Below are 14864 nucleotides of genomic sequence, written 5' to 3' on the forward strand. Positions count from 1 at the left end.
CTCTCTCTCTCTCTCTCTCTCTCTCTCTCTCTCTCTCTCTCTCTCTCTCTCTCGTTTCTTGGAACAAGTGATGTAGCCTGTAAACAAAAGGTTTCTAAGTGGTTTGATGAAGATGAAGTCTAAAATTTTAGACAAGATCACGAAAGACACTTTATCTACCGATTCACTAATTCTGCGCGCTAAAAATATGAATATTTACATTTTTCAGTGTCTTTACCTGTGATAACACTACGTATCGATTATGTACTGTACAGTCCAATAAATTCAAATGACGTATAATTGGGGCGCAAGTGGGGTTTGATTATTTATATTCCAATAATTAATCGTACAATTGCTGAAAATTATATGAATATAAGTAATAAGATATCATTCTTTGAGTATTATGAGGTGATAATTTAGGTCGGGGCGTGATCAAATCCAATAAAGCCCGACGGGCTTTATGATAGATTTGATCACGCCCCGACCGAAATTATCACCTCATAACGTTTAAAGAATATTCAATATACCGGTGTATGAAACATGTGCATGTTTTATAGGGAAAAAAATAGATGCTAGTAAATATAAAAAAAAATTATAGAAAGAAAATATTGAAAAGTACGTTCTATGAACTTTGGGATTTAAAACTAAAGTAGCTGCAGGACTGTAGCGTAGCTCCCGATCTCAGATTGAGACAAAAAAATTAATTTGGTTCAAAGTTTAAAACACAGTGAAGTCTAAAGACAATTGTTGTCCTTTATGTAAATGGTGTGAATAAACAGTTGCTCTTGGGAGGTTGTAAGATGTCTTTAAAGCCTGACAGCATCAACAATTTTCAAGACTGTTGTCGAGAAACATGCATCCTCTAGAACTTTGTAAGCATTTGATCGCATTTTACGCACTTACATCGTATGCTTAAACTATATATCTCCACGGCATATCAAAGAAATCAGTCCATGTAGTGTAAGAAAATAACTTTGGTCTTCTCGATTTTTTACGGAGAGGGAGAAAATAATAAAATCATGAACCAAAGTTGAAATTAACTGCATTTATCGTTTTTATCGAGAAGGTATAATTGTTTTCATTAAAGCTGCTTGGTCCGATTTTATATTAAATTTTATGCACGCTTTTAAACGATGGCTATGCTTAGTGTATGTATAATAATAGACATTGCAGTAGTTTTACCCGTCAATTATGCCATATTTCAATGATGAAAAATACGTACAAAATTGCTAACAAAACAAACGACATTACAAGGTACCGTGTTATTTCGCCTCGTGATAAATTTCACCCCTGACGACGAGACGGGTATGGTTGTATTACGAATTTGACATCGCTTTAAATAAAGGTCGAATGGTCAGACAAATGATCAGACAAATTACAAATAAACATGTGTACGTTTTGTTCGCCAATATTTCTAAAGTCTGTTTTCTTTACAATACATAGCATGCGGGTTGAATAACCCCAATCATTCGGGCGACAAAACCATGCGGTTTCCTTTTCTAAACATTCCCGTGATGCATTTTGGTTTGTTTTTTCGTTTGCCCAAAGAGAAATTATTTTTAGTTACTTAGAATATTTCTAACTTTGAAAAGAGATTGATTCTGCTGGTGTAAATAGGAGAAAGTCCATAATTTTCTAAGATAAATGATTTGTATGAACAAAATTTTGATACTGTAATTACGGAAAAATCGGACCAAGCAGCTTTAATATTTTAGATTTGATATCGCTGAATAGAGTAAAACCCGAGACATTTTTCCAAAAACTAGCAACGGCGGACTTTTTTTTTTTGGAGGGGGGTGGGTAAAAATGGGATTAATCGGATAACAGTCGGCAGTTCATCAGTCGTTGTCTTGGACGATGTCGTATTCATTTTTCGTCGGCCGACCAATTTTGTGTCCATCGGGCCAAGTTACAATTTTTTTTTCTGCGTCGGCGGCCGATTTCTTCAGTTAAACCAGTCGTTCAATATTAGTAGTCCATCGAGCAATTCTCAATCATCTTCCGACTTTCGGAAGACAGTTCTTATGTCTGTCGTCGCTCGGTCGATCGACAATTGGATTTTCTTAAATGTCGGCCGACTGACGATCGAGGGTCAACTGGTCTTTGGGGCGATTTTGACAAATCGGCTACGATCAACCGTATACGGATTAGGTTTAACATTTACCGGCTATCGGTTAATATATAAGCGGCGGTCAGGCGCGGAACCCTTTTCCTCGATAAATGGAAGCAATGCCCACGAAGTTACAGGTGAATATTCAGCAATTGCGAACTTGTCTATTTAATCAGCCGACCATCGGTACTAGTCGAAAGTAAGAAAAGATCACGGAAGACGAAGACAATATGACAATATGTCTAACGTCTGTTCTGGTTTTACGATTGGTTAAACTACTTCGTTCACATATGACAGATCCAAATGGACTTAAACATAAACTGTTTACTTAAAGAGGAGATTATTAGTGCTTTGACCAATCCTTTCAATATGTCGGCGATTATTTTCTGTTATGATCTCAACAAAAATCCACTGTAAAAATTTTATATAATCGTTTACATCTAAATAGTGTGTGTGTTGTAATTTTCTATTTATTTATTTATCAATGTATTTATTTTTCGTTTGCAATTTCTATTTCTTTTTTCCTTTTGGCTTCTCTTACGTAGCCTATACAAAAAATTATTTTAGATTTTTATAAGATAAACTTTCACCGGTGAAAACCGCGTGTTACGCCGAGTAACTGTCCGTGTCGGATCGCGTTGTGCAATTTTCTAATCCTTTTTGCTAAAATTCACATTGTTCACAGTTATTAACCGTCACCATTTTCAGTATATGAATTTGTTATGATACAGAAAATAAGTATGTCAAATATAAAAGTGGTTAATGCATGTGAAAGGTTTTAATTTCAGCAAAGATTATTCATATTGCTATATATTATAACGATTTTTGGAGATCATTCCATGTTCAGCGTACACTAGTGACGTCATAATGAAAAATGACGTCATTTTGGTGCCTGTAGAATTTAGCCAGTATCGAACTTAGATAAATGCACCACATCAAAAAACAAAACTAAGACGTTGAAAATATGATAAATTTTGCGGCCAAATACGGCTAATAACGTCCCTTGTTCTTTGATTTTTTTTTAAACGGGGGAGGGGGGGGGACTCTGTGATAAGTCAATTTTTCATGTAAGTTTAAGAAAAATGTCTGCTGCAAGAAAAGAGGAAATAAACTGTAATGTACATTATGTTAAAATCTTTATTATTCAACAACATTTAAATTTATCCAAGATAAATTCTATATATAAATAGATAACAAAATCTTATGAATTATGAATGATAAAAATTTACTGGAAAAAATAGGCATGCTTATTTTATTCTGCATTCAAATTCATTTACTTTACGTCGCTACTTTTATTTTTATTGTTTTATCATAATTGATTATTTTATCACATGCTGCGCTCGCCCCAACGGTCGCACCGTAATACATATTAAGGGGTGATAAAGCCACTACAGTTGTATTTAAAGATGTTGTTTATGCATGGTTTGAGCTGTCAAATGCGGATTGTTATAAAATTCATTGTCATGAAAAAAATTGTCCTAAACACACCAAGAAAAAAAATTCATAAAACGACTTATCAACTATGGTTGTAAGTTTTCCTCGGTTTGTTTAGTCGGTTAAACGGAGCCTTTAATGAAGCAATAGTCGAATACTCGTTGCTTTGATTTTTGTTGTTTTTTGGGGTTGTTGTTGTTGTTGTTTAAACTACGTGTCCTTTTTAAATAAATAATTCAACTGTTACATACACCGTATCGTAAATTAAAAACATTAAGGAAACTTGAGATTATAGGTAATGAATGTATTTGATTTGAAATAAATTGGAAAGTACATTATCTAAATATCCGTTCGCAAATATCTTAGTTTTTCATTTTCTTGTGAATACTCTGACACATACTCTTTTTGTTTCCATGCAGTTCATCTTAGGCAAATCAAACATGTCTTGATTCATGTTCAGTTATATAGATTGTCATGTGCCCAATCAACAATTAAATATCAACAAATATACAAACACTTAAGAAAAATATTCAAAATGTTGATAGTATCAATTTTTTGAATATACAAACATCTAATCCAATAATCAACTGATTAAAAGAGACTCAAATTGATCTGTTCAAGTACATGCCTGCCAACGTATACATACTTTGATTCAAAATAATAATTTGATCTAAAAATCAGAAGAAATCAGTTACCAGGTAATAGCCGCTTGAAAATTAAACCAGGTATACCAGTTCGATGCATGGAACAGAGTGCATCCTCAGGTAGTGTAGATTCAAAGTTGTGAAAATCATGAGCCCCGAGGGTAGGGTGGGGTACACAATGGGGGATCAAATTTTTACATAGGAATATATAGAGTAAATCTTTAAATATTTTCTTCTAAGAAACTAATCAGTCAGGCGATTCTTTATAATTGTTTAGACTTTGGCCTTACAATGGGGGAGGGGGTTTGTAAGCCGTGATATTGGGAGGGGAGGGGGTCAATATTTCGTGGCAATATTTTTATCCCCCTCTCCAGTAGTAAATGAATTGGGTGGGATTTCAATATTTCGCTGCCATTATATTTGAACGAGTTCAAATTCTTTAAAGGGGGGGGGGGGGGGGTACAGCGTATTTAGAATCCGGATTCAAGATTTCGCAGGGTTCAAAACACACTAATAGAATAATAAATTTGGGTTTTCTTCTTCAGCTTTTCTTATTTTGATATTGAATGCATATCTTTATCCATATTACCTTGTATGCAATCCTGACTCACTGTCTGTATATTAATTGAAAGTTTTCATAAACCACTGTTTTTTCATAGTTGGCTGTATGATAGTGTTAGAGCAATTTCTTAATACACATAAAAATCATATAGGGGGCATCTTTTTGAAAAGGTCTCTGTGGCAATTTTAAGGATTTTATCTTAACAAATGTGTATAAGTCTATACAATATCACACAATTCTAGTTTGTAGGGTATACATATTATTGGAAGTTGTTTCATATTACTTTGGGGGCTTTTAATCCTTAGCCACGCGTTACATTATTTGTACAGCAGTTAAATAGCCATTTTCAAACTCTTGAACAAAAACTTGGTTCATTATAAACAAAATACTTTCATTGCTCTCCCTCTCTCCCTCTATGCCATGTCTAATGATGAAAGAAATCCAACAAAGATTCCTCATGTCGTCATGTCATTTTTTTTTCTTCAAATATTTTTATTCAAATCTGAATAAAATCAACTCCCGTCAGTACTTTCCGTACTTTGATTATTACAAATATTTGTATTGTATTTAAAGAATTGTTTATTTTGGCTTGTTAAGACGGCCTTCGTTGGTTATTGGTATCCTTCATCGAATGGGATAATACTAAGGTATAATATTTCTAGATTGTTTGGGTAGAGTTTCTATCTATCTTTGTATAATATAGAAAATGAAGAAGGGTGAAAAATGAAAAAGGATTTTTTTCTCTCAAATTACATAAGTACATGACAGAGTTTGGTTACTAGAAGAGGACTTTTGCAGGGTGTGGTTCATTCTTCCATTCTCCGTATACTAAACTTCAAACAAACTTACTTTTGGACACTGTCTCACTCTAAAGAAGGAATGAGAAAAGGGAAAGTGAAACAGATGTCAAAAGTTAGGCAAACTTAGTTTTATGACCCTGGGTATGAGTTTAAGCTGAAGTATAATGTAAGGTGTTTAATTTTTTTTTACAAATTTCCTCTTGAAAACATGCTTAAAACATTCCATCTTATTATGATCATTTTTGTAAATTATATTTTCTCATAGTATATTCATAGCTTTTGACTGATTGACTTAATGGTTGTCACAAGAAGTCCAAAATATTCTGCACAAAAGTTTACATACAGACGGATGCTGGACAAGATTTGAACACATTTATTTATTCGATTTATTGGCATTGAGTTACACCTCATCCCAGTTGTTCTAATGTTTTTTAACTTAATTTCCGATGCATTCCAGAATTTTAAAGTGTTTAGGCTACAGAACATATAATATGTAAAGGTCTGGGGCGACGAGAGCCTCATGCATTGACTGTGTCTTTATAATCAATGACAGTATGAAAATCTATGTACGTGAGCTAGCATTGTTCCAAATTAGGTTCCAGTTGGCATTGTTAGCGTTGCCACTTTAACAATCTTTTGACAGGGTAAACAGCTGAAGGTTCACCATCAGAGACACTCGCTGCTTCACTGGGAGAAAACAAAAACTTGATAATTATTTAAGCTATCCAACAAGCCAACTATTTTTTAATATAGTGCTTTGTTTTGTGGGATTTACTTTTAAGTTTTAGGAATTGTTTGAGATGAGGGATATTGCTTGTCTAATTTTAGTTTAAAGTTTTAAGACTTGATTGGTGTGTTAATTTAGCCATATCGACATTCGCTTTATTGTTTTAAGCCGGGCTCTGGTGAAAGCGGAGTCCTGACTGTAGGCAGGCAAATCGCAAATGTTACTATAAATAGCACAACTTCAAAAGTAAAACAAAAAACCAAACAGCGTCAAAGTAAAAGCCACGTTTTGTCAAAAGTTTTGGCAATTTGTTTTTTTTTTTATTTCGAGAGAATTGTCTATCTTATTTAGTTTTCTTTTTAATAACGTGTTTTATAAACAAGACTATGCATTTTGGACACATACAATGCGCATGAATTTCCCTTAACTACTTTGCTGTGCGTTGAAGAAATGGGGATTGAATATATAATGCTTGTTGCAAAATTGAAGGCAGCAACTGTTGAACTTTTAAACTTCTACTAGACAGACTTATTTTTTGTTTATAGCCGCTTAAAAAATTTGGTCGCTCTCTGATGCTTTGCCGACATTAAAAACATGAGAGAGAGAGAGAGAGAGAGAGAGAGAGAGAGAGAGAGAGAGAGAGAGAGAGAGAGAGAGAAAATTCAAGGCAGGAACTGTTGAACTTTTTTCTACTAGACAGAAATATTTCTGTTTATAGCTTACAAATTTGGTCGCTCTCTGGCACTTTGCCCACAGTAAAAGCATGAGAGAGAGAGAGAGAGAGAGAGAGAGAGAGAGAGAGAGAGAGAGAGAGAGAGAGAGAGAGAGATATTTTCAGTCTGTAATACACAATATGCATAAAGACACATCAAAAGAGTCCGCCTTTCAGTACTTCAGTACTTTGATTATTTTAGGGAACAGAGTATTCCTAAACCATCACTGGAGAATCTGTTTGGTGAAATAGTTTTCTGAATTTCATACTTTCTTTTTAAAGAGGTACAAATGTCAATAAGTAAAATCCTAAAGGTAATCTTTAACGTTGGGTTTCTCTGGTCCGGCGTACAGTGGAATTATTCAAAACCAGAAGAATTTAGAAATGTTTCCGCTGTAATTTGATAACCCCATTGACGACGAACAGTAATAAGCCGGGGCTCATGACTGGTGATCGTTTGAATAGTTCAGATTTCGGGATTTAAATCACAGGGGCTCGGTTGTCAGACACTAAAAAATGTGTATCATATGTACATTAAAAAAAGTAATGTACATATGATACACATTTTTAAAAACAGCGATAAAGGGCGATTTTAACGGTGGGTTTTATTTCGATACCACAGAACATATATTGAATGACCATTATGTATATTTTTTTTATTCGGGAATAAATTGTTTTAAATTTCAGTGCTGACAACCGAGCCCCTGTGGTATTTCATTAACTTTCTTGAATTTTTATTTTTTTTTAAAAGAAGATCACTGATGAGAATCAAAGTACTGAAGTACTGAGAGCCGGGCTCTTTTAGTGTGTCTTTATGCATATTGTGTAGTAAAGACTGAATTTCTCTCTCTCTCTCTCTCTCTCTCTCTCTCTCTCTCTCATGCTTATAATGTCGGCAAAGCACCAGAGAGCGACCAAATTTTGTAAGCGGCTATAAACAAAAAATATGTCTGTCTAGTAGAAGTTAAAAAGTTCAACAGTTGCAGCCTTGAATTTTGCAACAAGCATTAGATATATTCAATCCCCTTTTCTTCATCGCGCAGCAAAGTAGTTCATGGAAATTCATGCGCATTGTATGAGTTCAAAATGCATAGTAATGTTTTAAAAACACGTTATTAATAAGAAAACTAAAAAAGATAGACAATTCATTCGAAATTTAAAAAAACCAGAAACAAAATGCCAATAATTTTGACAAAACGTGGCTCTTTTTGTAACTATTTGGTATAGCGGAAGCTTTACCTTGACGCTGTTTGGTTTTTTGTTTACTTGTGCTATTTATAGTAACATTGGCGATTTGCCTGCCTTTAGCCAGGACTCTGCTTTCAGCAGAGCCCGGCTAAAAATAGGATAGATTTCTCGAGAAACCAGCCTCAGTTTTACCCACTGAAAATTCAACACATGGACACTCTAAGTTTTATGGTCCTTGCGCCATATTTCGTAAGGTACAAATCAAATGTTGAATATTAAATAAAAGATCATTTTTCTGTCAGGGGCACATTGAACCAATTTAAACATTTTCAAAGTTAAAGACAGTGCCACATGTGTACGTTAGAGATTTCGATGGATTAAATGTCCGCAAGAATACAATGAAAAACCAGTGTAGAAATAACAGTTGAAAAAGTTACATATACTCCACTTTTAATTTTAAGATGACAATATTTATAACAAAAGAGAAAAATTAACATAATGGAAACAACAACGTCTATGTAATGGATAATACATGTACAATGTACATTTAAATGAATAGATACACAATGACCTCTTGTTAAATCTACACAGAAGAGTTACTGATTTACACGCAATTAAACTTTTCTCTGCTTGCAAACCATACATAACAGGCACAGGAATTATGTTACACGTGGATACTGGTAGAAAACATAGGCCATTTAATTTTTGGTCTAACTTGAATATTCTTGTTCCGTGTAAAAGCCAGCCTTCAGTCAAATTCACTGATCGCTAATGTAAATGTGGCTTAGAAATCAAAACTAGATACAAAATGACAAACATAAAATTTGTTTCTTATTTGATAACTCCGAACATAATATTCAAACGTAAATGAGATATAGAGAAATTAATAAATACTTTAAGATAGATTTTCTCGTACCAAAGAGTCCCTGAGAGGTATTAGAGTATAAGAACAGATAATTTCAAAATCTACAACATTTAATATATTCAATATTCTGAGAGTCTACATTATGTCTTGTTCTATTCTTTTTTACCGCAAAAACAGAGAGCTATGCAGCAACAACAGGACAGCAGAATGACGAGCCCGATTATAATGTAACAGGCAGTAATGACCCAAAACGTGAAGTAATACGCTGTCGGGTGACAGTAGTTTACGGAAGCAGAGTTTGTGCTGAGGTCGCTATGGGAGCCGTAGACCCACACGTTTCCTGCAAGTCAAAGATTACAACTTAAGTAGCTGTTTAGGTGATATTGAGTTTCTGGTCGAACAAAACAACATTGTGTTGTTAGTTTATTTCACACTGTGGTAAGTTAGAAAACCAAGCTTCCATATGAAATTGCCAACAATGAGCTAATGTGGATGACAGTTTCTCAGTTTATGAAAACCATTCAACTGAAAGTCTTGAACACCCACTGTAAAGCCTAGACCCATTTTATATTCATTTTCAAATGACCAGGCAATTACTTTTACTGTAACATCTGAATATCTCTCCACTTTTACTGTAACATCTGAATTTCTCTCTAACTTTACAATTTAAGCAATATTTTTTAGCAGAAAGATATGATAAAAAAAATAGAAAATAAAGTGTGAAATAAACATACAAGTAGTTTTCCGAATAAACATGAAATTGGAGCTTTTAATAACAAATTCAAGTATTGTTCAATTAATCCGAGTACTGCATGTCAATTTCAAAATTTTAGCCATTTTGATCTAAGAATGCCAACAAAAAACTAGATAGCCTACTAGTAAACGGAATTTTTAATTCAATATTAATACATCATAATGAATTTCCTACAAATGAGCAGGAATTAAGTCATTTTGACATATCGATGCATGGCTTCAACATTGCATGCGTCAATAGCGTTATATTTTTTATACATATATTTTTCCAAATTGATAATGAACTTTGAACTTACCAGCAATGAACCAAGCCGACATGAAACAGCTGAGGAGGGAGGACAGGCACGTCCCCAGCTTGCTGGCCGCCCCCTCCTCTTGTTCCACCGCCCCCTCCTCTGTGTTCTTCTTACAGCAGGTTGTTTTAATGATTCCGAAAACGTTGTAAAACAAGCCCACACTACCGGAAACAACGAGGTAGATGGGAATGTACTTCTCCAGGGGACAGTCGTCTAAGTACGAGGCACCTGAAAGCGGACAGTCGTACATACATGTAAGGTAATAATTACATTTACTCATTATTTTCTCCTAAACATTTCTTAAGAAAACAATATTGAACTATTTTAGAATTAACAATGAAATTACGTGTAATTAATCAAACAGGTAATTTCTTGCTATCGCCAAATCTTTTTGAATATGGAACGAACATTTCTTTGAAGAAATCGAAATGCTGAAACTATATCAGCAATAACAGCCAAATGTCTGAGATTCGTAAGATGGAGTCTAAGAGAGGTAACAAATTATGAAAAGAGACCAAATACAAAGACTATACTTACCGATGATGATGCTGGCGATAGGGATGGCCATTGTGACCCCCAACATAACCGTGCACCCAACTGAAATAACAAAACGAGACACGTTAATTCATCACAATGCACTTTAATAAATTGACAACGTCATACGATGTGATACCTTTTCTTTATTCTTGTAATCTGAGAAGTAATTGTGATTTTGTTACACTCGGTGTTCTTCAGTCCATAGTTCTCACCTGATGCACACAGAATCCCCATGGCCGCCTTAGCGAACCCGACATTACCGTCAGACGTTTCCTTGGCATGTTTAATCTTTCCAAAAATCGACTCGTACGAAGGGGGTTGCTCTTCAATAAACAATCAAATTAAATATATTACAATTTGTTAAAACTTACAAATGAATTATTCTGTATATTAAAAGCTGGGTTTTTTCATGTCCTTGTGAGAAACTTTTGTAGGTGGAGGTCATTGTTAAAAATGCACTTCTGCCATTCAGATAGAGAAAGCGCAGAACAGTACACTCAGTACTTTGATTGAATAATAGGTGTAGTTCATACAATGTGAATTTCGCAATTCTGATGTTAAAACTTTCCCCCCAGATTATCTTCTCGTTATGTAGAATAATATTTACTGAAGACTGATCTAGTTATTTATTTTTAATTTTTAGACGCACTTTCATTAGAAAAAAAACGAGAAAACATTCTTGTTGAAAGTAAATAAAAATTCTGAATTGATGCAATCGTCTTTCCTAGACAGTTTAGGAATTGCAAGGTAGAATTTTGCGGAGTCACTCATATTTATATATAACAAACCATTAAGTTGTCGTCTAAGGCTAAAATAGGTAATTTCTTACATTACGTTTAAATTTTAAGAGTGAACTGTAATGTACATGTACTGTACAGGTATTAGTGTCATCTGATGTTCAAAGAAAAAATAACTTTTAGACATCAGACACACGTACAGACCATTTCTTTACCAATTCTGGCATTTGGACACCGAAATCAATATAGTGCTTTAAATCAATCATCAAACTAATCAAGCTGAATGTTCTTTAATGCAATTAAAAGCTAAAAAAAAAAAAAAATTAATAACCCTCATTGACTTCGTAAGTTAAAAGGTTTAAATTAATGTCCTGTTTTATGTATTTCAGATTCAATTCCTTTCTGATACTAAATCATCTGACTATGGAATGAAATGATCATTACTGTGTAGTGATTAGATGATCGGACACCGACTTACCCCCACTGTAAGCAGGTGCGCTCTCAACGTTGGCCTCCTTACTGTCCATGTTGGTAAATGACATGGGTGTGATATAATCGCTGCACTTTATATAGGCCTGGGATTATCTTAATTCGGCTTTATACACGTCTCTAAGTGCACACTGAATAAGATGATCAAGATATTTCGACTGGGGAATTTCACAATCCGTTCATGCAACAGGCTTTTAATAGATGGCAGTCTTTGTTGATATGTGAACTATGAGAGTGTTTGCTCTGGAATTTAAACCAAGCAAGAAACCCGGTTGACCGTGAATGCTCTGGATTTTAAACCATGCTCTGACACGGTTTGAGTATTGATGTTTTTACTATATACAGAGTTGTGGGGGCGTTTTACATTCATTCACTGTTTGTGGCCCGGGGGTGAGTGCACTAGTCCTTCCGTCCGGTCTTGTCCTACCCCGGAAGTGGGTTTTTTTTCAGCACTGATCAGTTTCATCAGATGCTGCGTTTTAGGTTATTGGGTGAAGTAACGGTGCCAATATATATAGCAAAAAAGTTTCAATTAATACTTTTTTCAAATGACAGTTATTCATATCTCCTTAAATGATGCTTTATGGTACATGTATATCTAGACTATGTATATTCATAAAGTCAACTTAACCTTTCACTTTTTAATAAGTGATGAAAGTCAAACGAGGGGTTGGTTAATAAAGTTTATTTAATGATATATTTTTTTTTTTAATGTAGTTGCATTTATATCCTTACAATGTATAGAAAAATAATTTATTTGGAATGTATGAAATACAAAGAACATTATGAAGTACCATATCGCATGCATGTTCAAATGGACACTCAAAAAATTCTTAAAGGGTGTGTGGTTAATACATGTTTCGATTACATAACTGTTAAATGCTCACTTTTCAATACTCAGTACTCAAATAAAGTGAAGACATTTGATTTTAGGTAGAATTGGTAATCGATGTTGATGGAAAACTTTTCTTATTTTCTACAATGATTTAGAAAAGAAATACACCGTACTATGAGTTAACGAAAACAATCATTCATACAAATTCTAACTGTACACTTTTTTGCAAAGTACATTGTATCCGCAGGAGAAAATATGTTTCCAGAATTCTAGTATTCGGCATAAATTAACATAGAAGAAGCACACTGTAGCCTAGCTTAATATGTGTAAAAAAAAAAGGGGGGGGGGGTCGGCCATGACATACATGTAATTTAATCCCCTGCAAAGACATTATCTATATTCAGAATTATAAATTATTGGCAATGACAAATGACAATTAGAGTTCTTAAGAGGTTTGTTGAAGCGAACCGATTACGCCTGGATATAACAGAACCATTCATGATAATCGGGTCAGACTTTTTGGTATAACCTTGCATTTCATTCATAAAAATTCCACCCGGTGACGAGCCGTCAGCTAACACGCCACCACCACTGAAAGAAGGACATTTCTAAATGCAAAAAGATCGTATGGTAATCTATTTTTTTAAAATGTAAAATGTTTCTCGTATTTTTGAAATTAATTAACGGTTACATCACAGTTACATCCTTAAATAACGGACACAGCACTGGTATGGGTGTTTGTACTGTCCTTTCTCTATTTGGATAGAGATTCCCAAACCGATTCAATATTTATTGATTTTCTTGATGCCGAAACGGAGACCAGCTATTATCATTTCAGCACTGAGCACCCACACGACAAAAGCACCTTCTAATACAGGTCTAATAAAAGTGAAATACATCTTGGATGATTTGTTTCTGCACAACGCATCACTATTAAGATGTACTTAGTGGTCGCCCTGACCAGAAGATACGGGAAATAAATATCTGATTTTTAGTAAACCTAGCGTTTTTTTATGCAGTGTTCACTATCTCCCTATTTTGTAAAGATCAACTCATATCAACAGAAAAAGTTAAGCTAGATCAGACTATATTTCTAAATTCAAATTTATGATTGAGTTCGATACTTTACAAATCAGTTCAGTTGTATATATCGCTCAAATCCCTTGTACGGCACATGAGCTACATGTATTTACATATGCACAATTTCATTTTGAATGTCAAACAGAAATAGACGAGTTGAATAAATATACACGTACAGTTTTCTTCAAGTCACATATTTATTCGCAGTCATAATTTCACAAACTTAGTATTAGGAGCAAACAGAATTCTTTAACTTAAACTGGTTAAGAAAATTACAAAAAGCAGCTTTACATTCTAAGAAAAAATGATATTCATCATCTGCATACAGTCCACAAACATACTAGCATTTTTTCACATCGTTAATGTAAATCAAAGACAAAAAACGGTCCTAAAACTGATCCGTGAGGCACTCCAGCATGTTACATTCTGACAATTAATTCTTTGATTTCTATTACATAATCATAAGCTCCTAAGCTACTGGAAAACATTTCCAAATATTTCATAAATATGTAATTCAAAGTGAAGACCATTATTGCCAGACTCAATTAAACGTTGGATGGGTCAAAATATACAAATTTTATGCTCATCAATGCTCTAAACAATACTGTGATGTGTTTCTTTAGATGGAAAATGCAGAATAACATGATAAAAAGCCAGTTTGGAATTTATAAACTAATTCATGGCTATAAAAATAATTATAGATTTATCTAAAAACAATGATATGTTGTCTTCCTTTTAAAGAGGTAATGCGTGTGCAGATTTCAAGCAATACGGAAATTTTTTCTCTGACAAAGGTTTGTTAAAAGTAGGAACGGATTAGCATATTCTAGCAGAAACAACAGCTTTATCCATATTTAAAGAAGAATTGATAAAATGTCAATAATTTCCTATTTCTCAATAAAAATTCTATTCTTTCACTGCATAATGAATACGAGGCAGGCAATTTTTTATTTGCATTAATATTTGATATAGAAGAAAAGTATTTGTTTAAAATCTCTGTTTTGTCTAAAGTTAATAATTTCCCCCAATTTCCCAATCTAATTTGAATAAGATATGTAAAACCGTTCCTCATCACTACTAACAACTTTCTGTATGGGGTCATCTCAGAGCGACCTT

The 14864-nt window shown here is 34.0% G+C and overlaps 1 protein-coding gene across 1 annotated transcript; it reads right to left on the reverse strand.

Moving 5' to 3' along the window:
- Positions 1-8589: 8589 nt before the first annotated feature.
- LOC128188665 (transmembrane protein 272-like) lies at positions 8590-12073 on the reverse strand. The gene is made up of 5 exons (XM_052859861.1): positions 11823-12073; positions 10820-10930; positions 10608-10667; positions 10071-10298; positions 8590-9361 (listed from the first exon to the last, which is right to left on the reverse strand). The coding sequence occupies exons 1-5, from the start codon at positions 11884-11886 to the stop codon at positions 9174-9176; spliced, it is 651 nt and encodes a 216-aa protein (XP_052715821.1). The 5' UTR covers positions 11887-12073; the 3' UTR covers positions 8590-9173.
- Between the last annotated feature and the right edge of the window lie 2791 nt (positions 12074-14864).

The sequence above is a fragment of the Crassostrea angulata genome, chromosome 6 (genome assembly GCF_025612915.1).
Source record: "Crassostrea angulata isolate pt1a10 chromosome 6, ASM2561291v2, whole genome shotgun sequence".
In the NCBI taxonomy this organism is placed as follows: domain Eukaryota; kingdom Metazoa; phylum Mollusca; class Bivalvia; order Ostreida; family Ostreidae; genus Magallana; species Magallana angulata.